The 23,333-nt window shown below is 42.7% G+C and overlaps 1 protein-coding gene across 4 annotated transcripts in view; it reads right to left on the bottom strand.

The window, feature by feature from the left end:
* The window catches only part of FAM81A (family with sequence similarity 81 member A), a 69,438-nt gene that overhangs the window by 11,605 nt on the left and 34,500 nt on the right, over positions 1–23,333 (bottom strand). For all 4 annotated transcript variants that reach the window (XM_045202106.3, XM_045202108.3, XM_045202105.3 and 1 more), the window contains exons 4-6: positions 16,645–16,763; positions 5,796–5,925; positions 4,246–4,352 (exon numbers count right to left, since the gene is read on the bottom strand). In XM_045202106.3, coding sequence (XP_045058041.1) covers positions 4,246–4,352; positions 5,796–5,925; positions 16,645–16,763 — 356 coding nt within the window. The remainder of the gene's footprint in view (positions 1–4,245; positions 4,353–5,795; positions 5,926–16,644; positions 16,764–23,333) is intronic.

Genomic DNA, 23,333 nt, shown 5'->3' with positions numbered 1-23,333 from the left:
TTTCTAATCCCTTGAAGTATAAAGTTAGGTTGTTTATTCAAAACCTTTCTTTTTCAAAATATAGACTTTTATTACTGTAAACTTTCCTCACAGAACTGCTTTTGCTGCATCCCATAAGTTTTGGTATTTGGTATGTCGCATTTCCATTTTTACTTATTTCAAGATTTTAAAATTTCCCTCTTGATCTTCATTGATACATTGATTATTCAGGAATGGGTTGTTTAGTCTCCAGTTTTTCTCCTGTTATTGATTTCTCATTTGATGCTATTATGGTTTATAAAAAAAGAAGGAAAGATACTTGGTCTTATTTCCATCTTCTTTACCTTGTTAAGACTCGTTTAGTGGCCTAACACAAGACCTATCCTAGAGAATGTTATGTGTGCGCTTAAGAAGGATGTGTTGGATGGAATGTTCTATCCACGTCTGTTATATCTCTAGTTGGGCAGAGCTGCTTTCCATGCTCCATGGTAGTGGGGGCCACTGGCTGCGCTCCCTGTCCTGGCAGGGCTCTGGGTGAGCTGCGTCGTCCTCTGGAGCCACTGGCTGGGCTCTGAAATTACCTCTGGTTGGGTGGGGTTGCAGGCTGTGTCCCCTGGCACAATGGTGCTGCTGGCTGGACTCCATGATTGGACAGGGCTGCAGGCTGGGTTCCACGACTGCACCTGATCAGGTGGGGCCCACACTGTGCTCCCTGGCCAGATGTTTTCCCTAGCTGGACTCCAAGCTCAGGTAGGACTACAGGCTGGGACTCATGATCAGACAGGGCCTCAGGTTATGCTCCATAATTTAGCAGGCTGCTGGCTGTGCTCCACTGTCGGGAGAGGTGACTGGCCAGGCTCCCTGGTCAGGCGTAGCCACCAGTGTACCTCGCAGCTGTGTGGAGCTGGAAGCTGTGCTCTGCGGTCGGTGGAGTTGTTGTCTGGGCTGCCCAGTCTAGGGCCGCAGGCCACATTCTGCATTTGGGCGGGGTCGTTGGCTGGGTTCCCTGCCTGGGACTGGCTGTGCTTGGCAACCAGGTGGGGCCATAGGCTGGGCCCCAAGGCTGCCTGGGGCCACTGTTCAGGCTCCCTGGTCCGGTGTGGTCAGAGGCTACAGCTTTCATTTTTATTATTATATTTTGAAGAAGTTTTATTTGGTTGTTTAAATTCTGATGGGTCATTTTTGATAATCTCGTATCCCTTAGTCATACTTTCAAAATGTGTGTGAATATGCACGTATACACATACATACATACTCACACACATATACACGTATGCTTATTTTACACAGTAATTCCTATCGACGCAGTATTCAGAACTCTGACTCTGCTTTTTGTTGTTTCTTCTGACTCGATCACATTTGTGGCCTTTTTCCTTGTGTTCTTTTACAGCATTTGATTGTACATTCACATTCTTTAGCACTTCATTTGTCCGTGGGAAGACTTGAACACCGAGGACTTGCATTTGCTTTGGCCAGGAATCTCAGGCCGCCACCAAATCAGGATCATTCTAAGAGAATTTTCCACTGTGGTTTTCTTCAAGCCGCTTGGGAAAGGTGAATTATAGTTCTAAATCCACATAAAGGTTGTGTTGTGATCCTGAATTTTCAAGAAATACCTTTTACTCCTCCACCCAGAGCTGAGATTTAGACAGGTAACTGTCCTTATGACCTCTCTGTGGAATGGGACTTTTCCTAGTTCACCCCACTGGTGTTTCACCCTTTGGGTCTCCAATTCGTCCCTCTATCTCACACAGGCCCCCAGCTTTGTCCGATTCCCTCTCTGAACAGCCTCTGTGTGTAGACTTCTGCCCTTGAAAATGTAGAAAGAAAAACAAAGATGTTCACATCTGCTGACCAGTAATATCTCCTAAGGAAATAATTCACAGAGGAAAAAAATACTAAAATGTTAATTTTCTTCCCATGTGATTGAAGAAAGGATTGGAGAGCTCTTTCTGTGCCTGGCCAGCTTGTAGGCTCTACGAGAAATGAGGACATAACTCAATAATTATACAAATACACATAATTAGAGGAAAGAAAAGGTGGCTTTCATAAGTAAATTGTTAAATTGGCAACAACACTGAAATAGCATTAATCATGGAGGCAATGAGATGTAAGGACTAGGGGAATGATTAACTTAAACTTTCCACTAGCCTCTACCAAAGTTCCTGTAGTCACCTTTAAAGAATATATTAAGCCAGCCCTGGCTGGTATAGCTCGGTGGATTCAGTGTGAACTGCAAACCAAAGGGTCGCCAGTTCAATTCCCAGTCAGGGCACATGCCTGGGTTGCGGGCCAGGTCCCCAGTAGGGGGCCACGTGTGAGGCAAGCACACATTGATGTTTCTCTCTCTCTCTTTCTCCCTCCCTTCCCCTCTCTCTAAAAATAAATAAATTAAATCTTTCTAAAAATATATTAAGTCAAATATACATATAGGTACACACACACACACACACACACACACACATATACAGCCAATACTGGCTCTGCATTGGCAGGAAAATGCCGAGCCCATGAACCTTCATGGTAGGAGAAGGTGTATGTTTTGTGACTGAGCAGAAGAGCAGCAGGTGAGTTTCACTGTGGGCAAGGACGGTGACTCTGAAGGGTCACTATAAGAACGGGGGAAAATATGATGAGTTAGAGGACACTAACTAGAGAGCTCCAGCTCCCCCTCATGCAAACCTCTCCCACCCAGACTACCGAACAGTGTGCCCCTAACAGCAATATGTCTCCATCGCTGCTTCAGCCCCTGGTGATCCATTTCCAATTGCAATCAATACCATTGATGAAAATTATAATATATATTATTTCATCTGCTTAAAATATTCCAGGGGCTCCTTACTGCTCTGGTGACGGGAACAGAAAGGCCTGACTGAGGTCTACAAGGCCCTGCAAGCTGGCCCACCTCCTCCCCAGCCTCACCTCTCTGTTCCAGCCCTCACTTCCCCTCCATCTCTGTTTGAGCCAATCTGCCATCTTGCAGGTTCTTCTTTTTTTTTTAATCCTTACCCAAGCACATGCTTATTGATTTTAGAGAGAGGGAAAGGGAGGGAGGAAGAGAGAGAGAGAAAGAGAGAGGGAGGGAGAGGGAAACATTGATGTAAGAGAGAGACATCCATTGGTTGCCTCTTTTATGCCCCCCACCAGGGAACGAACTTGAAACCTGGGCATGTGCCCTGACTGGGAATAGAACTGGTGACCTTTCAGTTTACAGGATGATGCTCCAACCAAGTGAGCCACACCAGCCCGGACCACATTTCTCCCAGATAGGCTATTCCATCCCCTGTATTCCCACCTCCCTCTTTACCTAGCGAATTCCACTCACTCTCCACCTCTTACTTCAAGCATGGCCTCCTCGGGAAGGCCCCACAACCAGGCCCCTGTTATTTCCCCTCACAGCACCACTGTATCAGCTTCCAGTGGCTGCTGTGACAAATGACCACCCACGGGGTGGCTAAAAACAACACACCTATTTTCTCCTAGTTCTGAAGGCCAGAGGTCTGCAGTCAGTTTCCCTGGACTAAAGTCAAGGCGTGAGCAGCGGTGTCTCCTTCTGAGGCTCTGAGGGGAGGACCATTTTCTTGCCTTTTTCAGCTTCCACAGCTCGTGGCCCCTTCCCCGCACCTTCCCAGCACACCACTCCCACCTCTGCTGCTGTGTCACATGGTCTTCTGTCCTCACCCTGACCTTCGGGCCTCCCTCTCGCAGGGACTCAAAGGGTGGCATCTGGTTTATCCAAATAACCCAGGATAATTTATCCATTTCAAAATTGTAACTACATATGCAAAGTGATTTTTACTATGCAAGGGGGCCATACCCACAGGAAACGGTGGTGACATTGGGGAAACATTATTTGTCCTACCCCACCCTGTCCCTTTCCTTCAAAGCACTTAATCACTATTAATAATAATATGCAAATGCTTATTTTCATCATTATTTAACTAATGCTCATCAACCCCCAGACTGTAAACCTCACCAGGATAGGAATAGAGTCTGTTTCTCTTCATTAATTATCCTCAGCACCTAGGCCAGTGCTCAGGTGTTTTATCAAATGAATAGATGGCTTATTGTCCAACCACAAAAACCAAAAACTAGGAAGGTGAAGTGACAGCATGCTACACGGAAACTCTTCCTTTGGACTTCCAGTGTTATCTTCACTTTGTTTATGCAATAAATAAAGACCAAAAGGAAAATAAATTGCAGTATTAAGAAGTTCATAAAGAACTTCTACCAAAAAAAAAATTTTTTTCTAAGTTGGTTACTTACTTAGTATCCAAAAGCTGAAGCTGGTGGTTGCTGTCTCTGTGGGACATCTTCAGCTTGGTGCTCTGCTCTGATATGGACAAGTCCACTCTGTTCAGAAGCTGAGAAATCTGGAAAAGAGACTCTGCTTGGGATAGCACGTCAAACCTGTTCGGAGGTCATTTCAGAAAACACTTAGGAAGCCGTCTTCAAGGCAAATGAGGTGCAGAATCAGTCTAACTGAACACGCTCACCTAGGAGTTCACCTCGTTCGCCCACCTCCGTTTTCTGTCACACGCACCCATCAAGTCAGCGTGCACTGCGCACCCAACAGCTCTCTGAGGGGCAAGTGTCTGCCCAGCACACTACCTCCACCTGCTGGCACAAAAGCCTCCTTTACCTGGACGGCTTTACCATTGATGGAGCTGCTAGTCTCAGAGAGCAGAATCTTACTGCTTACAAAACCCACTAAGGTCCCAGACTTACCCCATATCATTAAGTCACTGGAACATGTGGTTTGTAAAGAACATCCCTCCCACTCCTTTCTCCCACTGCCTACCCGTTTGCCTTATCTTTTTATTAACATTTAATATAAAACGAGTGCTATATGAAATGTCTTTATTTTCTTCAAGTGTGATGTTTGATTTTCCTTACTTAAAGATTCATGGAACACGTATTTATCAAATCCAGAACAAAGAAAAAATATAGCTTTTTATGGATTTCTACATGCATTTTACTTGGCTTGGCTACCAGAAAGCTTAATATTTCCTTAGCATTTATTCTCTGGCCTATCCTCACTCATTCTGTGATAAAAGTTATTGACCTCGTCGTTTTCTTCTTCTTCTTATGGTTTTATAATACCTGTGGTTTTCGGTTATTGGACGTAGTTAAGACACAGTGTTTTTAATCCAACAAGTTGACCAGATCCCCACATTCCTGGAACAGTCCCTTTTCAAATGAAGGACAGTAAGTAAAGCACGTGCTGTGGGCAAAGTCCTACAAAGACAGGCCACATTCTGGCAAAGGGGAAGTTTTAAGTGGCCTAAAAACACATGGTAAAATGCCAAGAATTTTGTTTTGTGAAATGACTCGATAAATCTCAAGGTGGAATACTCTAAAAATTCACTAGCCAGCTTGTCCTCAAGCTTTGCCCCGACTGTTCCCAGACACAGACTATGGGAAGAGGCAGCACACACAAGGAGTCCCGGTGAATACAGCAACCTTTTCTCAAACCCAAAATTGGGACGACTGGCAAGTAAAAGAATGCTGATCGCTTACATGTGTGAGAGGTAGCTTTGGGGTTATAATTTAGAATTTCTGGAGTATATTAATTGTTTTAAGAACGAGAGGAAAGAACCTTTGAAATTAGGACTGTACCGAAAAATCTCGGTGGTTTGGTTGCCACACTCAGGCAGCACCACTCCAGTGACGTGGAAGGAAGGAAGAAGCGAAGAAAAGAGATGATGCTCACGCTGGGTGCCCTACCTAGCATCTCCTGAAAGCAACAGTCCGTGCCACATTCCTAGCTCGGAACAATGGCCACTTCTAACGGGCTGCTTGAAAAAAGGACGTACCTGTCCCTCTGCGTCTTTGATTTTTGTTTCCAAGATAAGTTTGGCAGCTTGCTGTTCCTTGTTCAAGTGTTGAAGCCCCTCGTAGGTCGTTTTGTGCTCGGCAGAGAGTCTGGCTATGCTGGCATCACATCTGTCCAGGCAAACAAGAAAGCTAATTCTCATTAAAGTTTAAAAACAAGTGCCAAAACTTCCTTACGTACTATAAAATGCATGACTCTACTCAAAGAAACTGCCTATGAGTCATTCTTTTTAACAGAGGTTCACATGAATTCAGAGAGCTGCCCTCATTATGGTTTCTAAGTGAAACCACAGGGGCATGCTTAATAAGACTAGGGACGTAGCCATGAAAGGGGCAGAGGCTTTACCATGCTCCTGGCGACAAAACCGTCTGTGCAGTGAGAGCCCCATTACAAAGAGCGTGTAGAGTATGTCTGCTGCGGTCTGTCATTCTCCAGAACCACCTCAGCCCTTTCCAGCTTGGGACCTCTTTGGACTTTGGAGGCAATTTCTACCACATAAAAGTGCTCCTCTTGACCTTTTACCGAATCACCTATAGGGCTGTATTCTCTGAGGGGGTTCCAGAGCAGGGGAGGGTGCTGCAGCTGGTCCAAGTGGCCAAGAAAGAAGCTCTTCCCCTTGGGTCTTACAGCTCGGCACTTCCAAGGGTACTCAGTGTATCGGTGGCAGGTAAGCTGTGTGCAAGCCTCTGTCTAGACCTAACAGGAAAGTTACAGAATGGACCCAGAGGGATTTAGAGCAGAGTCACCGCATGTTCCAATACAATCATTCCTGCTTTGAGAAGAAGCAGCTGGCTTGCTACTGGGCTGTGCTAGAGACAGCATGCCCAGTCCTGGGACACGAAGTGGCCATGCAATCTGGGTGGTCCGTAGGAACACCGAGCCCTACAGGTGGACACTGAGCAGCACTCCATCTCTGAGGGGCGGGGTATTTCCATACATGAAGCTTGAGCGGGTTGTAAGGGCGTAAGTAAACCACATGGGTGCAGACTCCCATGGCACCTAGTCCTGCTACTGTACCAGCTTTCCTGCAACTCACACCTGTGGCCTCTGGAGAAGTGTTTGATAGCCCAGGGGACTGAAGGAGAAAAGTCAGGCCTGATTTACAGAGAGTCACCCCTGATATTCTGACTTCTTCTAGAAAACTGCTGAGACTTAAATACCCACCTGGGAGTGGTCCTAAGGGTATTATAGGAGGGAAACCCTCACAGTTGGCAGAACTACAAACAATTTACCTGCGGGTTCATTTTGACCAGAATAAGAGATGGGAATTAACTAACGGTGAAAACATTAGTTAATAGAAAATGTTAGAAAAACATATTGGGAGATTGGTGACAGGGGAAGCGATTCTACGAGTGGGTCACTCAAAACTGACACAGCATTTAGATCCTTGTGAACACTCTCTGCACATCATCAGGCAGAAGCCCCAAACCTGCACTTCCCAGACTCCCTCACTAGCTCGGTTCTGATTGAGATTCCCCCAGTTTTGAAAGGCACTGATGCAAGATTTGGAAGGTAGAAGAGAAGGGGAAGCCGTTATTCTTCTCTGGCAGCAGCAGGCAGATGGACACATGGGTAAACCACCAAAGTGAGGTTTGCAGCCACTTTCAGGCCCACTCCTGGAACTCATTTCCTTCCATGCTGTGGGCAGCTGAGATCACCAACGGCTCCTTTCTGTGATTCTCCACTTCCTGTTTTCCCAAAAGCCACTAAGCTTCCTGCGCTTTGCTTCTCCAGATCGTCCAATGATTTTGCAAGCTGTGATTTTCTCTATTAAATCCCTTCCTGCTAAAATACTTAGTGTTTTCTGTTTTCTTGAGTGACCCTTGATACATACAGTTATTAAAATATCACAAGAAAACATGCAAAATATTAACCAACTATCTCTGGATTATGTGTGATTTTTATTTTATTTTTCATTCTTTTCTAAATTGTAAAACTTTCCTGAAATAAATATGAATAATTTTTATAGTCAGAAAAAAATAGTTACATGAGGAAAATATTTCGATCAATAGCCATATACAAAAAATATGTTACAATTTTATGGACTAGGCACTATCCTACCATCTTTGCCTGGGCCCCTCCTAAAGCGGAAATGAGGTGGAGTCCAAGGAAGCCAGAGTTGGAGACTTGCAGGCTCATGTTACTGTCGTGAAAGTCAGGTCAGATTCAAGGCAACATACAGTAAAAGTGAAGAGGCTGTGGTTGGAACCTCAACCCACAATTCATTCATTCACTCAGCAAGTGTTTGTAGAATGTCTGCTCTACAAAATACAGGATGGTGGGAACTTTATCTTTTCAGCACACATGCTATACCATCTAGAAATTTAAAAAAATGTTTATGCCACCTCTACCAAAATATTACTTAGCTTACATGTATATTTTGCTATTATTGATGGAAATTACACTTGACATCTTGTTCATTACCCCCCGATTCAGACAAATGCACTCAGAAGACTGCGAACTTGAGGAATACGTCGTTCCAAACACTCACAAAGGAGAACAAGCCCATGGCCAGTCACGCTCTCAGTGAATCAGCAGTCCACGATCATCCTCGAAGTACTGGGGATGTATTCTCCAAGATGTAATATCTGCACTGAGGCCTGAACGAGGCTCACAAACTATTCCCTAAATGACTCAGATACTGAAAAGAGTCTCACTCTCTAAATCACATAGACTGTTTGCAATCAACAATTAAAAACAGCATAGCAATGAACAAAAGTTAAATCATACCCCTCCAGAAGCTAGAGAAAATAACATATTATAGGTCTATAGTTTATAAGCCGTGAGTAAAGACAGGAGCATGCCCATGCTTGGTAGGCTTTCTAATAAGCTATAATACTTAACCACTTTACTGATCACTCTGTATTAAGATGTTGCAAATAGAAACAACTACCTAGACTTTCAGTTAAACATGGTGGTCAACACATGTGCCCTTATATTGGTTCCCTTCTGAAAATCTACCAAGATGACACTAGATGAATATAATAACAACAATAACAAGAAGGTATAAGCCCCGAAGGACAAAAAAGAATGGGAGAAAGTGGAAAGCATACAGGTGGTACAAAAGATAGAGCAATGCACATGTTTTGTCACAGCTGGTGTCGGAGGCGAGCTGGGGCTCTACATCTGAAAACCAAGAGTACTAAAGAGAAATTTCAGCCCTGGCTGGTGTGGTTTAGTCAATTGAGTGCCGGCCTGCAAACCAAGGGTTGCCGGTTCAATTCCCAGTCAGGGCACATGCCTGGGTTGTGGGCCAGGTCCCCGGGGGGGCGGGGGGGGGGGGTTGTGCAAGAGGCAACCACACATTGATGTTTCTCTCCCTTTCTTTCTCCCTCACTTCCCTCTCTCTAAAAATAAATAAATAAAATCTTGTTTAAAAAAAAAGAAACTTCAGTTCCCACAAGGCAACAATATCAACAACTGGCTCCACTTACGACCAGGGTAACTGAAACCAGAGACTTGAGTGGGGCTCCACCAGCCACGGAAATCATTTAAAAAAACTGGGATCAAATGCGTTTGGGATAAATATATTTAAGATACTAAAGAAATCAAAGCTAGATTAACATCTATCAAGAGAGTGCTAACTTCGTAGTCAAAAACAGGCAGCGATGAAAGAAGAACAAGTGTGTAAGAGAAGGAAAATCAGAAATCCTGGGAATAAACTACGCAGTTGTCCTAACACACCTGACAGACTCTAACACACCCAACAGATTGGACACGACAGAAGAGGGAATCAGTGAAGTGGAAGATGGTAGCAAGGAGTCACTCAGAATGCAGCGAATGCAGAGATTCGAAACAAGAAAAACACTTACAAAACAAGGAGGAAACATAAAGAGATGTTACTACCATAAGTCAAGGAGGAATTAACAGTTCCAAAAGAAGGAAATGGAGAGAATGACAGAGAGGCAATGTTTGAGGTGCGAGCGCTGGCAATTTCATAAAACTGGAGAAAGACATGGGTTTTTAAAGTATTTAGTGAGTACACCGTGGGATCAGTAAAAATAAATAGAGCATGGCGAAATTCAGATAACCCATAATAAAGGTAAAAACTACCAGAGACTAGAGACTGGAAACCTACCAAAGACCAACTGTGAGACAGCACACAACAGGTGGCAGAAAGCAACAGGAATCGCGAGATGAGGAGGAAATATTGAGGGAAAACAACCTATCATCCAAGAATAAGTGCAAAACAAAGACAAAGAGAGTTTCAGACATGTGAAGATTGAGAAATGCCTCGCCCACAGCCCATATAGAAGGAGTCACTAAAAAAACGTACTTCCCTAAGAAGAGAGCACCCAGAGATAAGGAGTGGGATGCGAGAAACAACGGTGAGCAAACTGAGGAAACCGTTGGAAAACGTAATTATTACCGACTCTGAAGAAACTAAGCTACCAGTTCAATTATCCCAAACTTAGTCCTTATTTGGTACCAGCTCATGTTTTCTCTAAGTTGAACAACCTGTCTGGCTCAGTTATTTTGTTGAAGTGCTATAATCTTTTTAAAAAGTAACAAAAAAATGTATTAGGTCAGAATTTTTTAAATATTGACTTAAATATTTAAAATATTTTCTTAATCTGACAAACATCACAAATGTATTTTTAAATTTTCAATATTCGTCATAAAATATATATGTATAAATTAAAAGAACAATGATGCCATTATGCTTTTGTATTGGAAATCCTTTTTTAATGTTAATGTCCAATGTTGGAGTTTGTAGAACACAAGTGGGAAAATAAGTTCACAAGCTTTCCAGAGGGCAATTTGGCAGGATATACCCTACATCTTGAAAGATGAATCTATGTCTAGGTATTAACTCCAAAGACACAGAACTGTGAACAAAGAAAAATCAAACTGAATGATCCAAATTATAAGTGAAATCAAATATTTTTCAGTGAGCTGTTTAGTGTCTGTCCCCTGCAGGACAGAACATCACCCCTGTGTAAGGAAGGATGCTCTCTGCCTGTCCCATAACTAGACCCTAGTTCCCAGCACAGTGCCCTGCATGTAGGAGAGGCTCAATAAATATCTGTGAATTAATAAATATAAGGAATATTTACTATGTACCACACACTATACAAGATACTTCATATGTGTTGTTTCATTTAGTCCCTACAAATCATCCCCAATTCACAAATAATGGTTAAAAAATCAACACCAAATACAGACTCTTCTGTTTTATTTTGAGTTCATAATTTCTAGCAAAATATTGTTTAAAGCATATTTGGGGAAACCTGAGGTTTTAACATACCATGAAATATAAAAATACTACGGAAGGGCATTGTTTTCCAATCCAAACAGAGGCTTACTGGATGGAAACTCTCAGGTATCACCACATCAGACCAGTTTCATCCCCTTGACATCCTCTTGTGTCAAGGGACACAAATGTTTGGAAAGTTATTTGGAAAGATGTCAACATTATCTTGAAGCTCATGAGTCACTATTTTCACTAGCTATAGCTTGTGTTGTGTCTCGGTCAGAAACAAAAATACTACACATACGTTTCCATTAATACAGGAGTGGTTAAATATAGTGAATCATGGTACATACATGTAGCAGAATACTCCACATCCAATTTAAAAGTATGCTAGATTGCCCTGGCCTGTGTGGCTCAGTTGGTTGGAGCATCTTCCCAGAAACCGGAAGGTTGTGGGTTTGATTCCCACTCAGGGCACATGCCTAGGCTGCGGTTTGGTCCCCGGTCTGGTTGGGGTGTGTACTAGAGGCAACCGGAATGTTTCTCTCCTTCTCTCTGTCTCCCTTCCCTTCTCTCTAAAATTAAGGGGCATGCCCTTGGGTAAGGGTAAAATAAATAAATAAATAGAAAGAAAAAGTATGCTAGATCTACGTGTTTATTGGAAAGAGGCCCACAATATACCATTGTATAAAAACATGTAAGTGGCAGAATAATATATATATAATACCTTGTAAAATTAAAATCACGTTGTTAGGTAATTATTTTGCTGTAAATCATTGTACTCCTACAATGATAAATTATTATATAATACCTTGTAAAATTAAAATCACATTGTTAGGTAATTATTTTGCTGTAAATCATTGTACTCCTACAATGATAAATTATTATTTTACAACAATGTATGAGAAAAGTCTAAAAGGACAGACTCCAAATTGTTAACATCAGTTGCCTCGAAGGAGTAAAACAGAGATGGAGCTGATGAGCCTGCATTTTTTATTTTGTATATTTCACAGTATGCCTGCTTGTTTATTACCGGCCCACCCCACCCGTGTACTTTTATAAACAAAGGGCAGAGCAGGCAGGGGAAGCAGAAAGACACAGTGGGACTTACCAAAGCCTCTCATCAGTAAACATACGCAGTGGAGTTGACTCATTTTTTTACATTAAAAACGTTATTCTTACTTTCAAATGTTTCAGAAAAAAATTATACATGAAAGAATAATAAATGAGACAAAATGTTAACAAATGGTGACTCTTGCATATTTTTATAACTTTGAAATTATACATAAATATATATTTACATATATATAACCATATATAATACCCATATAAAGAAAGGGAAAGTGATATTGCTCTTTCAGCTAGTATTGAATCAAAGACATCATTCTTGTCTTTTCAAAAAAACACAAAAGACGGCCTCAGCACTCTAGCATAGCTGCATGCATGCTCGGTAACTTTGGTTACACAGAATTTTCAATGAATCTGATCAGTTGTCCTATTTCATCCTCGATATTTTGTATTACAGATTCCAAATTTTCCCTTTTCCAGTCTTTGGGGCAGGATCTCCCAGGTACACTTCCTAGTTGTGGCCATCACGTGACAGAACGACTCTATTGCTTGGTCAACAGATCACTGAGAAGAGGGAGGCGGTCAGAAAGGTCCAATGGGGTCCCAAAGGTATCACTTGTGCAACATGCTTAAGCAGAACTTCTCTTACAGCTTGTGACACGGTGGCATAGCACACTAAAAGCAATGACATTTGAAACATTTTCTCATCTTCCATGTTGTAATCATTAATACATATGTGTGTGCATATATAAAATATAAGTATTGTGTGTCTATACATACATCATACACGTAATTATTGTACATGTATATCATTAAGCCCTTAAGTGCTGGCAATAACTTAACTGAATCAGATCATAGAGCAACTTATGTTCTAGGGCATTGTCATAAAAAGGACAGCAATACGCCAGCAAGTAGTGGAGCATAAGATTTGGGCGTGGTACCAACAGAAGCAGACAGCTTAGTGAAAGATCAGGGGAAGAGACAAAGAGAGCCTCACGGAAACCACCAGCACTGCAGGCTGACTTCGTCCCTTCTGAGGAGTGACCTCTGAGGCTTCACGTTGCGGGGGAAACAGACATCACTAAAACAGTCCAGCCAAGTCATCAAACAGACAGACAACAAGACAACCCCAGTGTGTGTGGGGCGGGGGGCGGTGAGCATACAGAGGGCAGCAACATATCACCTAAAGTGTCCAGTCATTAACAAAACTGAGACATGCAAAGAGACAGAAAAATGTGAACTATACACAGGGGCACGGGGAGCAGACAAAAGAAGCTGCCTGTGAGACAGAGCAGACGTCAGATTTAAAAGACAAAAATTCAAGGCAGCCATTAGAAATACAAAATAATCAAATAAATAAAAGAAATATGCTTCAAAAAGTAAAGGAAGGTTTAATGACAATGTCTCATTAAATAGAGAATATAAATAAAGAATAGAAGTATTTAAACAAATGTACCCAACTAAGAATATGGAAAAAAACCAAAATGGGGATTTTTTTTTCAAATATTTGATGAGAGAATTGCATCTGGAACATATAAAGAACTCCTACGACTCAAAAATAAAAAGGCAAATACCCCAATTTAAAAATGGGCAAAGGATCTAAAAAAACAATTCTGCAAAGAAGAAATACAAATCACCAATAAGCACGTTAAATGATGTTTAACACCATTAGTCATTAAGGGAAACGCAAATGGAAACGACAAGACGCCACGCCCACTAGGTTGGTTATAATCAAAAGACAGACAAGTGTTGGGGGGATGAGGCGAAATCAGGGTCCTCATGCACTGCTGCTGGCAATGGAAAATGCGGCAGCCACTGTGGAAAACAGCCTGGCTGTTCTGTTCCCCAAAAGGGTAAATATAGAGTTACTGTATGACTCAGCAATTACACTCCTAGGTGTGTGTGTGTGTGTATATATATGTTTATATATATATATACATATTTCTCATATATATATATGAGAAATGAAAACCTATGACAAAAAAAACCCATGTGACTTTTCAGAACAGTGTTATTTATGATAGTCAAAAATCTTTAATCTGATGATGTCCAATTTTATCTTTCTTTTTTCTTTGCACCTGGGCTTGCTCACCTTGCGGGAACTGGCACATCTGCCTTGGTGTACAGATAATTCTCTAAGGCTCTGACACCACGCAAGCAGACCTCATAGAGGAAAGTGGATGTGCCCATTGAGTCTTGGAAAAATGAAGAAGACAGGGCAAAAATGGACCAAATATCCAGATATTCTGCTTTAGGGAGAAATGGAAAACGCTGAGGAAGTCTTTTTTAGGGGGTGCTATGCTTAGAGGGGGTAAGGGTGCCTCTCGCCTCCATGGCAAATTTGCCTTTGCCCCTCCAAGCTGGGTCTAGAGGGGAAGTATCAGGGCCTGTTTCCTGTCAATTACATCGCCAATGGATCCCAAACACTATGAAATAAATCTGAAATAATACGGCAGCCTGCTAATTCAAGAATATCACTTAAAAAGTTCATACATATTCCTTCAATACAATAACATAGCCAATGCAAGAAAGCGAACACTCTACCAAAGAATTTTTATTTCACATGAGTTTATTCCAACAATTCAAGTCCCATTAACACTATAAGGGAAAGACAAATGTAAAACAAAGCAAAAACATATGGTGCTCACAGGGTACTTTTTCATTGTTCTGGAGTAGAAGTGTTTGTGACAGAGGAGGAACAAGCTGGGGAGGGCAGTTAATAAGAAACTGCAGGGAAAAAATGTGACACTTCTGAAAGTATGTCAATATAATTTCTTCACGTTGTAATTAGAACCAGGATAATTTCACCACGGAGGATCATTTCACTGCTGCTGCCCCTGAGCCAACAACAGCAGCGCCCACTCGCTGTGCGTGCAGTTCGCTGTGTGTGCAGTTCGCTGGGTGTGCATGCCGTCCCATGCGCTGCACTGAGCCCCTTACATACGTGGCCTCGGTCAGTCTTCCACTGCAACTAACGTGACCAAGGAGACCCTCAGAGTTCTCCTGAAGTCTCCATTCTGCCCTGCAGCTCTGAAGGTCTAACTCCTCACTGTTATGAGAGCTATAACAGAGCTGCGGGTTTTTTTTAAAGCTAATCTCCAGAGAAAGGATTCAAGTTTTTTCTACCCTATTACAGTGATTTTCTAGATCATTCATCCAAACAAATATTTATTGAGTGTCTACTGTTTTCCTGAGACTGTTCCCAGACCCTTGAGCTACAAGAATAAAAGATGGTACTCTACCCAAAGACAGTGAAGACAAGAGAGACACAGTAGAACAAAAAAATGCCAAGGGAGCTCAAGAGAGTAGAGGTACCAAGGAAGACTTCCTGGAGGAGGAGACATTGGAGCAGAATTCTAAAGGCTGACTAGAAGTTAGAAAAGAAGGGGGAAAGGAATGCTGGGTATAAGAACAGCATGTGCAAAGGCACTGAAGTAGGAGAGCAGGACCCCTTCCGGAAATAACAAGCAGTCGATCACTGCCGAAAGGTACAGGGCAAGGGTACAGAGAGATGAGGAGGTCAGCAAGGTTTCTGTCCCTAAGGGTCGTACGAAGGAGATTAGAGTTCACTCAGATGAGGATAGAAAACCACTCAGGAGTGGCCAACCAGGCCTCCATTAAATCTCTGCTGTTAGAGTGATGTTCATCCAGCAGACCCCAAAGCACACGCCCATCAGGCAAGGCCCTTCAGGTGTCCTCTGCACAAATACCTCCTCACACTACTGCTCTCTGCTCCAAAGGGGCCCTGTGAGTCCCTTTTTCCACCCCCACCCTCTGTAGACCACAGTCAACTTCACCTCAGAACCATTCGAATTGCCTACAAGCTCCTGCGTAGACTTGTGCTTGACTCTTAATAGCAGCAGAGGGCAGAAGAGGCCCGTCAATAGTTCAGGGACAGTGGGCATTTCTAACCAGCTCCCAGGTGAGGCGGATGCTGCGGGTCCAGCGAGCACAATTTGAGTAGCGAGGGGCTAGAAGAGCACTTCCCGTGCCATCACAGGTAAAAGAACTGTTTTCAAAATTTCCACTCTACCACGGACCAATACTTTCAGAAATAAAATAAAAATATAGTCAATAATATTGTAATAACTAGGCATGGTGTCAGGTGGGTACTAAGACTTATTGGGGAATATAAATGCCTAATCACTATATTGTACAGATGAAACTAATATAATATTACATGTCAATTGTAATTTAAAAATAATTTAATAAATGAATTATAAGAAAAATGACATTTTTAAAAAGTCATGCAAAATGTTTAGTCCCAACTTTGTGTGTTACTGGACGCAATAAACATACTAACCTTACCCTGCCAAACAGCCCAGGTCAGCTGAGCTCTCCCACCGTTTCTTTCCACGCACACAAGACCAGTCGCAGGCACACAGAAATCAGAGCACGCTCACATCCGGGTCTGACTTCCCCTGTTCAATTTTATGGGCAAAGGAGAGGATGTACAAGAAGAATGCAAAGAATTTGCTTTAGAGTTTCATGAATATATCCCCCATGAAAATGGAGTTTATGAAAAACAGCTTTTGAGGAGTGGAGTCCCAAACGTTTGACCGCCTACCTCGCCACTCTCCCTCGAAGATCTCCCAGACCGGACAGCTGCCGCATCTCCAGAGTCTTTAAGGCAGAATTAGTTCCATAGCTGATGTTGTCCCGGGCACGGATCTGCTCCTGGAGCACCTGGGCAGCGCAGAAGACCACAAGGGAGTCCTTTGAGAATTTTCACGGCTCCACAAAACCATTTTAAGTAAGAATGTTTAACTCCTCTCGTAAGAGGCTCCTTTTCAACAGACACCTTATACAGAGAACCAGGGGCTTAGACAGAGAGGGAGAGAGAGACCTTCGGGATCACACCCACACCAAGTTCCTTAATTTAGCAATAAAAACACTAGACTTGATGTCAAAAGACTTGATGGCGGTCCCGCTGCAGGGAGAGGCAAAGCCCAGACCAGAACCCTGGACTCTGGAGACGTGTTTGTACCCCCCCAGGATGTTGTTTGATAGTCGTTGTTTTCGTTGAACAATCCCTATTTATTAAGAAGTAATAAATCAAGAGTAAGAAGGGGAGTGGGCACCAGACAAACGGGTCCAGGTTCTGGTTCCTCCACTCTGTGATCCTGGGCCAGCGTGCACGGTGCTCTGAGCTTCCCTTTGCTCATCTGTTTGCAGGAGTGGTGACTGTAGTCTTAAGGCCACTGTGAATGTTACATAAGATACATATAAAGCACTCAGCACAATGCCTAGTACACAGTAAGTACAGCAAGTGCTAATCTTTCTAGTAGTTATTTGGTGACAATATTTATCCTGGAATGGCAGAATGGTGTCCCACAGGAAAGACATGAAATGAAAGTGGAACTGCATGAAGGTTAAGTGACCCGACCTAAAACCATGACCTCATGGACCATCCATCCCAGGGACTCTGCAAAGGAATGACGGACACGATGAGCACACCCCTGGGGTTTCCTCAGCACGTACTGGGAGGTGCTGACATGCACCAAAGCCACTCTGGTCCCTGGAGGGAGTCACTCAGGGTGCCCATGTTACCCACCAGGAAGCGAGGCACAAACAGCTGAAACGATACGTCCAAAGTCACATGGGCAGTAAGTGGCTAGCCAGGACTCTGCAATGCTGCCTGACAAAAACAGGAAAGAAGCTGAAGATAAAGCACTATGGCAGACAGACAGACAGACAGACTAGAAAACCTGAGCTCTAAGTAGCAGGAGACCCCTCAAAAGCAAAAGGTTACATCAGATGTTTCTTTTGAACATTTCCTTAATCCTTGGCACATCCTTCCCCCACCGCCCTTCCTCTCCTATATTCTGTCCTTCACACTCCCCCTCACCACCGCCACCCCCTCTCTCCTTCTTCTCACAGAAACAACTTTTGGTTTCTTTCTCTTTCAACGGCTTTTTACAAACATTTTCTATTTGTTTGATGTCAGCTTAAATGTTATTAATCCTTTCTTCTGTTTTAATCTTTTTTGGTAATTTTAAAAGATTAGTACAATGTTCCTTTATTTTTATTATTTCTTTCTTAAGAACGAAGACTTTTTTTAGTACAGTATTTTCTTTGTCCATAGTTTGGGTGTGGCGTGTTTTCTTTTTTTATTGCTTTAATTTCAGTTTTGGATTCCTCTTTTATCTAAGGATTAGTTGGAATTGTGTCTCTTCATTTTCAAGCTACGTGTTTTCTCATCTTTTTTATTATTTATTTCTAATTGTATTAGATTATGACTTAAAATATCATCTGTAATATATTTAATGTTTTGAATGCATTAAAGTTTGCTTTGTGGCAAAGACTGATTTTTTTAATGTTCCATGCAAAAAACTATTAAGGAACAGAAGTTTTAAAACTGTCTATTCGATTGAATTTGCTCATGGTATTATTCATTTTTTTCTAGATGTTATTTATTTTTGTCTACTGAATCTCTGCGGCTTAAAAGAGGTGTGATAAATTCTCCCACTATAAAGTATTTTCATCAATTTCTCACACTTTTAATACTTTTAATATATATGTAGCTGCCATTGTACTTGGCACATATACATTCACAATCTGTGGCCAAACCATTATACAATAACCTTCGTTATATGATTTAGTGCTTTTACTATTGTTTCATCTTACCGAATAGTCACATTGCTCCTGTGCTTTATAAATAATAAAGCAAACCCCTGCTTGGTCGAACTGTACACCGGGCGCCGTTTGAAGTGCCTGCGGTGTGTTAACTCGTTTGACCCTCACGACACCCTGTAAAGGAGGCACTATCATCCCGCCCGCTCCCCTGTGGGGAGACCCCAAGCAGTTACGGAACCTGCCCACGGCCATAGTGAAAAAGTGAGAGCTGGGAGTTGAACCGGGGCTGTGCTCACATGGTGACACCAGGCTGCTTTGTCGGTTTCCATTTGCCCCTTCATCTCACTTTGTATTTACAGTTTATGTTGCCTGTAGTTGTTCTTACTTCCTTTCTCCTTTCCCTTCGCTTGACTGGTTTAGTCAGGTTACCGTTGACTGCCCTTCCTCGGCTGGTGCACTGGGAAATGCCCCTGGACCCTGCTGTCCCAGGACCGGTCGCCTTCCTTTCCACAACACTCATAACCACTTGCCCAGCTACTCCAGGCTCCACCCTTGCACTGTGCCCCCCCCACCCCTGCAACATGGGACATGCAGCACATCTTCACGTCCACCCTCCTTCATCCCCTTTCACCCTACTACCCCAGATGACCTATTTGGAAGGATTTTACTTTTCTCCCCTCTTGCCCTTCCCCCACCCCACTAGGCTTTACTAAAATAATTCAATACTTCCAGTTGGGCTATAATTAGGATTTTACCCGTAGAGTGTCTCTTCTGGGTCAATACTTTTTTAGCACTTCTGTTACCCAGTCCCAGGCATTTCTCAATATCCAGTTACATGAAATGATACAAGGATGACTGATTGCTTTAGTGTTTCTCCTTTCCATTTTCCCCTGTCGTGGGGTCTCTGTGCCAACTCAGAGTGTTTTGGTTAGAGTCCTTTCTCTAGCACTTTCCTCATATCAGACACTTGGACAAAAGATTCTGAATTGTGAGAGATGCAAATTAAAACCACAATGAGATACCACTTCACACCTGTCAGAATGGCCATCATAAACAAAGCAACAAACAACAAGTGTTGGAGAGGTTGTGGAGAAAAGGGAACCCTAGTGGACTGTTGGTGGGATTGCAGACTGGTGCAACCACTATGGAGAACAGTATGGAATTTCCTCAGAAAACTAAAAATGGATCTGCTTTTTGACCCAGCAATTCCACTGCTAGGATTATATCCTAAGAACCCAGAAACACCAATCCAAAAGAACCTATGCACCCCAATGTTCATAGCAGCACAATTTACAATAGCCAAGTGCTGGAAGCAACCTAGGTGACCATCAGTAAATGAATGGATCAAAAAACTATGGTACATCTACACAATGGAATTCTATGCAGCAGAAAGAAAGAAGGAGCTTATACCCTTTGCAACAGCATGGATGGAACTGGGAAGCATTATGCTAAGTGAAATAAGTGGTGAAAGACGAATACCATATGATCTCACCTTTAATAGGAGCCTAATCAACAAAACAAACAAAGAAGCAAAATATAACCAAAGACACTGAAATTGAGAACAGACTGACAGTGACCAGAGGGGAGAAGCGAGGGAATTTCAGGGGAAAGGGTGAAGGGTTTGTAGGAACAATTATAAAGGACACATGGACAATAACAGGGTGGGGGGGTGGAAACAGGAGGGAGGTGGGGAGGGCTGGGGTTTAGGCTGGGGTGGGGGGAAAAGGCAGAGAACTGTACTTGAACAACAATAAAATTTAAAAAATAAAATAAAATAAGATTCTGAATTGCTGCCATGTCAGTAATCGTCCTCCCTGCTCCCTGAAGGGTGAGGGGTAAATTGAAAGGGTATAGAATTCTTGACTTAGAGACCTTTCCTCCCAGTGAATGTCAAGACTGACAGGAAGTCTGATGCTTCTTCCTCTATAAGTACCTTGTCTCCTCACACCTAGAAGCTTGTAAGACTTTTTTATTCATCTTCAGAGTTCAAGAATTTTATCAGGATGTACCTAATTGCAGCTCTCTCTCACTCTCTCTCTTTTAAATCAATTCTACCTGGAACTCAGTGAACTTTTCAATCTGTAGCCTCAGATATTTTTTTCAACTCAGGTAAATTCTCTTCTATGTAACTATTTTTTCTTCTCCATCTGTTTCTTTGTCTCCCTCTGGAGCTCCTATTATTCCTAGACTGGGTGTCCTCAGTCTGTCCTTCAAGTCTTGTATCTTTTCCCCCGTGGTTCCTCTCTTTGCATTTGGCTCTGATGTTTCAACCATTTTTTCTACTTTTTCTCGTTGGCAACTAATTCAATTCTTAAAAGTATGATCTGTGTTTCTAGTTCACCTACTGACTTTTAAAAATTTAAGTTCACGGAAGAAATGGAATGCTGTACCCAGATGTCTTTAAGTGCCTTACCATAGTTAGCTGGGGCTACTTTAGCAAAATACCAGACTGAGTGGTTTATGAACAACACACACGTATTTCCCATGGTTCTGAGGGCCAGAAAGTCTAAGACCAGGATGCCACATGGTCCCATTCTAAGGATGGTCCTCTTCCTGGCTTGCAGACACCTGCCTTCTTGCTGTGCCCTCCCATGACAGAGACAGCTCTGGTCTCCTTCTTCTTAGAAAAGCCCCATGCTGATGACCACTTAAACCTTATTACCACCCAAAGGCCCCACCTCCAAATCCCTAGCCCCCTTGCACTGGGGGCTAGGGCTTCAACATGCGAATTTGGGGAGTGACACAAACATTTAGTCCACAACATGTCCTAATCATGTCTCATTCAAGGTCTGCCTGTTTCCTGTTTTATTCAGGCCTGTTCTACAGGCTGTGCTTATTCTTCCTTCTCTGGCTGCTGGGCCCCCTTAGGTGTGGTTTCTTTTTGTTCTATGATCATTGGAATGAGATTCAGTAGGTGACTCTGGGTGTAGTAGAAGGAGCTTATGAACTGGAGGGGCAGCCAGGAACAGCCCGTGTCCAGGTAAGAGAAAGTCTCTCTGTGTCCTTCCCTCTGCAGCCCTCCCTTCCTGGAGGTAGTGGGGACATAGCCCACCTCTAAACCCCTCCTCACCTCCACCTCACCTCCACCTCCTCTCCACCGAGCACATAGTACAAGGCAGCGAGACCAGCCTACCCTCTGACTCCGAAACCGCAGTGTCCAGGACCTCACTTCCAGGCTCTCCCAGGCTAGGCCTCTGTGGACTCCCCCTGGCCTTCCTGCCTGGCTAGCTCAGCTGTGCAGGAAGGTGGCACCGGACTTGGGAACAGTGGAGGAAGGCACACTAAGTCACCTTCCCATTACCTCCTATACCAATCTAGGGTTTCTTAAGGTACATTCATGTCTATCTACTTGTTACTATTTATTTCTAGAAATTTGATGATTTCTGATACACTGAAAATTTCCAGTCCAGTGTGTAAATGAACCAGAAAGCCCTATTAGACAATATAATTATGCTTGCATAAATTGCTTTTGTGTTCCTTTTTCTTAACTATTTTTGAATATAAGATACATGCAGAAAAGCACACTTACATACATTGTTTAGAGTTTTCAAAATTCCTGGTGAAAAGCAGAAATTAGGATGTGAGGATTCTGTGTTTTCCTTGTTGGAAACCTGGGGGGAGCAACTGTAGACAGAGTGACAATGACAATAAAAAAATTTCACTGAAAGGAATTTGAAACTGCTAGACCTATCTGTTATTTGCTGCAGTTTCCAGCTTTTTCTGAATGAACCTACTCTATTAAGAAGAATGCAAGCCAGTTACAATCACCTGTGAATGGCAAAACGTTAGTCATCCCAACATACTCTTGCAAAACAACTTCAGATGTGACTAATCTGGTTCTGACACTCTCCCACTGATGAGAAGGCGCTGGTGTGCATTCTCTTTCAATAGGAAGCAACACTCATTAGTTATAGTTAACAAAAAGTAATACTTATTTTTTTTGTATGTAATGCTTCCAACCTTTGTTTATAATAAGGCTTAAGACCAGCGGTTCTCAGATATCTTTGGGGTGCATAAGGATGCCTAGGTGGCTTGTTGAACACACACATCCCCAGGACCCACTCCCAGAGAACCAAAGCTGGGAAATGGGCCCAGACATGAAGTTATGGTCCACAGACCCCTCCCGGGGAAACACTGCATTGGACGCAGGGGAAATGACAAAGGCTCTGACCAATCATTTCGTTTGAGTTGTTTCTCAATCAAAAAAACACTCAGCAAAGAAAATAAACAGTAATGCACAACAGAGAAGCAAAAAACAAAAAAAAATCATTAAACAACAAATTCTTTTTAAAAGTGCCAACTTTCTAGTAAGCAAGGGAACAGGAAATAAAAACCATAGCCCAGAAAGCACCGCTGCGGGGCGGGGCGGGCAGTGGGCAGGCTGCGCCTGCCTGGGGCCTAGCTCGCACGCTCGGAGTTTTCTTCCGCGGCGATCCTGAAACCACTCTAAAAATAAAGTCTATATAATATTAAAAATGAGAAAACCATGCCATTTTCATCTATTAAAGAAGCAACTATTTTAATCTATAATACTAAAATATCTATCAAACATTGAAAATGCACTTCCTGATAAAGTTTTCCACAGCGTGACTCCTCAAAATATATTCATAATGTTCATAACCTGTGTCCCTGCAATGCTTGCCCTTGGAGTTAATTTGAAAGGAAATAGTAAGAAAAAAC

This window comes from Desmodus rotundus, chromosome 7, assembly GCF_022682495.2.
Source record: "Desmodus rotundus isolate HL8 chromosome 7, HLdesRot8A.1, whole genome shotgun sequence".
Lineage (NCBI taxonomy): Eukaryota > Metazoa > Chordata > Mammalia > Chiroptera > Phyllostomidae > Desmodus > Desmodus rotundus.
Note: the sequence above shows the minus strand (reverse complement) of the source record. Positions and strands in the feature narration are given on the sequence as shown.